The sequence below is a fragment of the Dreissena polymorpha genome, chromosome 16 (assembly GCF_020536995.1).
Source record: "Dreissena polymorpha isolate Duluth1 chromosome 16, UMN_Dpol_1.0, whole genome shotgun sequence".
In the NCBI taxonomy this organism is placed as follows: Eukaryota; Metazoa; Mollusca; class Bivalvia; order Myida; family Dreissenidae; genus Dreissena; species Dreissena polymorpha.
In genome coordinates, this window is record NC_068370.1 from 26,994,572 (window position 1) to 27,001,039 (window position 6,468).

Consider the following 6,468-nt stretch of genomic DNA (forward strand, 5'->3'; position numbering starts at 1 on the left):
GGCAGAACGAACCACCATTCGGCGGATTGCAGGTATAAAATGCATCCTGTCATAAATGTAATGCCAAAGGACACATAAATCGTGTATGCCCTTTAACGAATAATGTCAACGCATTGGAAAATGATGACATTGAGGATGAAAGCAGCGACGTTGAAGACATGCATCTAATAAATTCGGTGAAGAGTGATTATAAAGGAAGAATCACCATAAAACCGGAAATAAACAAAGTAAGCGTTACAATGGACGTGGACACCGGATCTGCCGTCACGCTGATGTCAAACACTGAATTCCGGAAGTTGTTCGGTCAAGTTAAGATGCGACGACCACAGGCAATCCTCAAGACGTATTCCGGAGAAGTTCTCGAGAAGGAGGGGACTGTAATGGTGTCAGTCTCATACAATGGCAAACACAAACATCTGCAGTTGTGTGTTGTGAAAGGTGACGGTCCGAGTCTCCTTGGTAGAGATTGGTTAAAAGAAATACGATTAGACTGGGACAAAATCGTAATCGTAAACCATTTGTCGACGAATGTGCGTCTACAATCCATGCTCAAGAAATACGCTGTTGTCTTCAGTGATGGCATCGGAAAGGTAAAAGACATCAAGGCTAGGTTAACGCTGAAGGAAAATGCTAGACCTAGATTTATGAAAGCCAGAACCAAAAATTGTAAACGAATTGGATAACCTTGAGCGCCAGGGAATCTTGACGAAAGTGAACACTAGTGAATGGGCAACACCCATTGTTCCCATTGTGAAACCTAACGGTGATATTCGGATTTGTGGAGACTTTAAGGCAACTGTCAATCATGAAATCAACGTTGACAAACGCTTGGAAGACGTTCTTGTCAATTTGTCCCCCGGGCAAAAATACAGCAAGCTCGATCTACGACAAGCATTTCTGCAGCTTGAATGCGACCAAGAGAGCAAGGAATTATTGACAATTAACACGCACCGTGGTCTTTATCGTTACAACCGGATGTTGTATGGCATTGCGTCTGCCCAAGCAATATGACAACGAACAATCGACCAAGTTCTGCAAGGGATTCCCGGAGTATAGTGCATTCTGGACGATATGGTGGTCACAGGTGACAATGACTGTACACACCTTGACAATCTCGAGAAAGTTTTGAGCAGGTTAGAGCTCTTTGGAATTAAAGTTAACAAAGACAAATGTGTTTTCTTTGAAAAACGGATTACATACTGTGGTCATGAGATTGACGCTGAAGGACTCTGGAAATGTCAGGATAAGGTTGAGGCAGTGTTAAGCACACCGACTCCACGAGACATTAAATCATTGAGAGCATATTTAGGGGTGCTTAATTACTATCACAGATTTTTGCCAAATCTCGCGACAACAATTAAACCGCTGACATCTCTCCTTGAGAAAAATCGTAAATTCATATGGTCGAGCGAATGTGAAACCGCGTTTGAAAATTCAAAGAAACTTCTGACTTCAGAACCAGTTCTTACTAATTACAGGCCAGAACTTCCGGTGCGCCTCGCGACCGACGCGTCTCCGTATGGTATATCCGGTATAATGTCTCATGTAATGCAGGATGGTTCTGAAAGGCCAATTGCATTTGCGTCAAGATCGCTAACGAAAGCGGAGCGTAAATACGCGCAAATCGATAAGGAATCTTTAGCGATTTACTAGGCTGTTCAAAAGTTCTACCCGTATCTTTATGGAAAACAGTTTTGTATTGTATTGTACAAAAGTATTGTACACATTCGCACGGCAGTAGCCAACCCTGCTACGAACGGTCTAGTGGACAGATTTAATCAAACATTTAAGTCATCATCGCGTGCTATCCGAACAGAATCCGATGATTTGAATTTGAAACTTAATGCATTGTTGCTTTAATACCGAAATACGCACCACGCTACAACAGGCGAAACACCGTCCAAATTATTTCTAGGGCGCACGTTGCGCACAAAATTGGATTTGATGAAACGAGACACACAAACGGTTGTTAACGATTCGCAGATGAAACAATCTTTGGCTGGTAGTCTTAACTATCGCGATTTTGATGAGGCCAAACTGTTCTCGCGCGAGACTACCGTCCAACAGCAAGACATAAATGGATCAGTGGGTGCATTATATCGCGCGACGGACCGCTTTTATACAAAGTTGATGTTTGTAACGGCGTGATATGGAAACGACATGTCGATCAATTAAGATCTACAGAGGTCAGCAGTCAGACACTTCTCGAAAGTGTTCCACCTGTTAATTACTAACCGCTTTGCGTAAACATTGATCAAACGAATAATGATTAATTGCCACAATTAGTTCCGCGTTCAGATCAGTGCTTTCCACAGGATTTTTTGTCAGGCGCCCCGGGGCTGATAGGGGTGGTTCGGGAGGGGTGTCCCCTCCCGACGTTGATTATTTTAATTTAACGTGCCAATTAACGCTCTGGGGTGCGTTTTAACTCAAAGAAAAACAGCGTCGAAAGACGTCATTTGGTGCGCTATTACTCTTCAAAAAATCCCCCTGTCATTTAAAAATATATATACTTTTTTATATTGTTTAATTGTTTTAAAGCTTTCCTGTACCGACAGTAAAATCCTGACCCGACTCTATTACTGCATACTTACTACTATTCAAGTTTTTATTTATTATCCGATAATCCCGTTTATTCCGTTTTTATAAATCACTTTCTGGTAAACGTTTACGATAAAAGCTCTCAATTATTTCTTTTGAACAAACCTTGCCATTTTTCTATAGTATCAAATAAATTTTAAGTGACTATTTATAGATTTGATGAAATATTGCCTCTGAACATGCGTCAATCCTCTGACGTGTTGTGTGCTTGTTAAAACAATACACGCGACGTTGTACATGCTGCATAATTTTCGCGCTCTTTTTAATTGATAAAAAGATTCGACACAAAATAAATTTGCACTACTAATTTGAAGCAAGAATATTTTAACGTTGCGGTAACATTTACATTCGGAAGTGTTTCGGATTAAAAACGCGTTAACGTCGACATACGGGAAAGGGTTTCGGATGACAAATTTAATTATTCCCATTTGAGATTTTAATAAATATTAACAGTTGCGTTATGAATTTAACGATAATTTGTTTAAACACTTAAGTCGAATAAATGTTTTGACGGAATTATGCATGATATTCACGAGGATTACGGACGCCATCATCAGTCTTCTAAGTATCGATTATCGGACGAAAAATTTACTAGTGTGCGCAATTGATTCAACGAATATTTGTTAACGCATTACGTGTCGAATAAATGCCAGAAAAACGTTATAAATGGACATGATGAACTATACATGTACTGGAATTAAATTGTTATCGCATAATTGTAACCGGGAGTTATTTGCACAACTTACTCGCTGTAAGTAATTATTTCTTTACCTCTTTCAGTTAATTTCTTGTATTAATTACAAGAGTCATAGGTAACACTTGTTTACAGTAAAAAGGTGTAATGATGATGCCCGAAACTGTCTTTAATGTACTTTTTATTACGTAAATGGTACAAATTCTTGCTAATCAAGCTGCGATAAACTTTTACATCGTGCCCGACGTCAATCAAAAATAATGGTCGATAGTTAACCCCGCCCTCATAAGCATTCGCGTAACCGATTGGACGATGAACATCACAGTTTGACGACTGGAAAGTTACCTGATACATCCTTGTCAGCATTTAAATGACTGTGTAATGTGGCTAGAATAATCTATACGCGCGTCATGCTATTCTCTTATCAGTGGATTATCCATTACCCCATGTGGTGTTTATGGCGATTACTTGTAAAAGTAGGTACCGTGTGCTCTTTTAAACAGGGAATATTGATACACTGATAGAGAAACCTTTGTTTTTTTTTACAATCTCCACTTTCTTTCACTGAAAAACACACAGGTCTGAAAATTTCAAGCGCCCCGGGGACTCTGAATTCGAAATTCAAGCGCCCCGGCAAGGGGCGCTTAAATGGCCTGGGGAAAACCCTGGTTCAGATACTGAAACGACTGGCATGCAGTCAAAAACACCTGTTAGACGCTACACGCTGCGTAATCGTCGTAAAACAGATCGGCTAGAGTATCATTAGTTATAACTGACACTGACTGACCGCAGGAGAAAAGCCGGAATAGAAAACATTATATGTCTGAAAAATTTAATGTTCTGATGATTTTGTTGGCATGCTAAAACTCAATTTGATATGTCACTGGTTCCTTCCTATTGATGAATACTATATGATATGTATCTTCTTGTATTATTTTATTTCAGGAATCTATGAATTTTAAAAAGGGGAGAATTGTTATGTATTTATCATGAGACTGATTGGTTAATGTTCAATCATGTGTATCATGGCCACGCCCTCTATATACTTCTGCATGCTCACCACTGGTCTACGATGTAGTATTAAAATAGCCACCAAACGTACAGCGTTGTAATATAATTGAGTAATATTGGACCTTCTTTACAGTATAAATCGCCCGATTGGTGAAAAAAGTACCATGTGCCTTCTATTGTCAATGTCGCATGGTACCTTTTTGCACCAAGGGACCGAAATAGCACTATTCTGGTCGATTTGCAACTGCTCTACATACATAGACAACCGAAAATGAACAACTGCCAAGTCATGTTTCATTGCAACTGGTATATACGTGCGCTTGTTAATGTTGCATGATGATTCAACATAATCTCAGATGAACAATTTGATTTCTTAACAGTTACAGTTCAAACTTCATGTTTAAGTGTAGCCATAATGAATGGGATTTTCTTCCGAATTACATGAAAAGGATCGATAACATTAAAAAGAAAAGGCTGTCATAGGTTTTCAGTCAGACATCACTGTTATAATGGGTAGTGACTTCGCAATAGGTCTTCCTCTAGAATAATCTTTTATAGTTTAGTAAAATTGTCATACTTATAATTATGCAAGTAGTACAGTTTTTAAATTATTGATGAATTATAACAGGATGTTGTTGTAACTAAGCGTATTGTTCATTACATAATTGGATATATGTGTTATGTTAGCACCAGAATTACTCTTTAAATAAATATATATATATATATATAAACTTGTGCAAAAGACTTTTGAATTATTTTGTTTCATTTTAGTCTTCAGAGGCTGATAGAAGTATAGCTCATTTGTGTTACAATACTTTTTCTACTGATAATGTCTATGACGTTTGATGATACATACAGAAGTCATTGAGATATTAAACAATACCCTCTTTTTTGAAGATTGCAAACATTTTCAAGAGTGTTCGGAGTTTACAAGAGTTTGCTACTTTTGTACATGAAGTTTATAGGCAAACATATAATGATAAAATAGTGATGAAGGTACTCCGAAAAATAAAGTGTACTTACATGCGTCGAAGTCCGGTTCAAAAATCGTGCAGTTGTCGCCAGAGAAATTTCCCCTACACTCACAAATTGGTGCCAGATCATCTCCGATTACGCAAGTGCCATTGGAACCACATGGCAGACAGCACGTGGTCTGACACCTGCCTCCGAATGCGTTTAAGTCGCACTTACAGAGTTCCTCGTCGCCATCTTTTGAACAATATCCGTATTGGCATATAACGCCCGTGGGACAGGTGCGCTCCTTCAGAGGTCGTTGCTTATAATTCATGTGACAGGTGTCAAAGGAGTAAAGTATAGGTTGTTTTGACGTAGTAACTGGAGTCACTTGTTTATTGTGATTGTTCACGCAAATCTGGAGCGACGGCGAAACGTAATGGCAGTAAAGACCTCTGTTAGCGTCACACGGCTTCGTGCAAAGAGACACGTTGCACAGGCTGCCTTCCCAGCCGATGTCGCAGACGCATGTCTTTGAAAGCATGCATTTTCCGTGGATACACGGGTTATCATCGGAACATACAGACTCCCGATGAGAGGTAGTTGGTTCTAATGTGGATTTAGCAACGCCATCGTTCTCCTCCGCGCATGAAGGGTGCGTGGAGTCACCGGTGCACTGACATTGCGGCATACAAAATTTTCCCAACCCGCACTTCCGCCCACCGGAACAGGAAAAGGCGGGACTCGAGCACGGATTAAAGGTGCACTTGATCGGCTGAGGTGTGACGTTTATATCGTCCGTTTCTTTACATTTCCAATGATCTGAATTCTCTTCACAAACGCACCGGTGAATACAGTTGCTATCCATTTCACAAGTCCGTCCCCTCCCGCAGAATCCTGGCACGCCGCAAGGGTTAAAAGCACAGTTAACAGTGGCCCCGTGGGACGGGGTACCCGTCGCCTGCCCTAACCAAAACGGATAGACTCTCCCTGTCCCTACACCAACATTGAAGCCATTTGTTGGGCCGTTGAAAATAACATATATAGAAATAATGCACTGAACATTTGCTCCGATCATGTTTAATCAAACTATCTTGTAAACTAAATATAGACATCTATCGGAATCAAGTGTCAATTAACTAACATCATCGTTCGGTATTACCATGTATTATTGTGCACTTACTGTAAACAACGCACTTTTTAAATGC

General features: G+C 39.9%; 1 protein-coding gene across 1 annotated transcript in view; it reads right to left on the reverse strand.

The window, feature by feature from the left end:
- Nucleotides 1–6,257, reverse strand: part of LOC127862665 (multiple epidermal growth factor-like domains protein 10) — a 31,291-nt gene extending 25,034 nt beyond the window's left edge. The window contains exon 1 of the mRNA XM_052401875.1: nt 5,330–6,257. Coding sequence (XP_052257835.1) covers nt 5,330–6,128 — 799 coding nt within the window. The 5' untranslated portion in view covers nt 6,129–6,257. The remainder of the gene's footprint in view (nt 1–5,329) is intronic.
- Nucleotides 6,258–6,468: the final 211 nt, after the last annotated feature.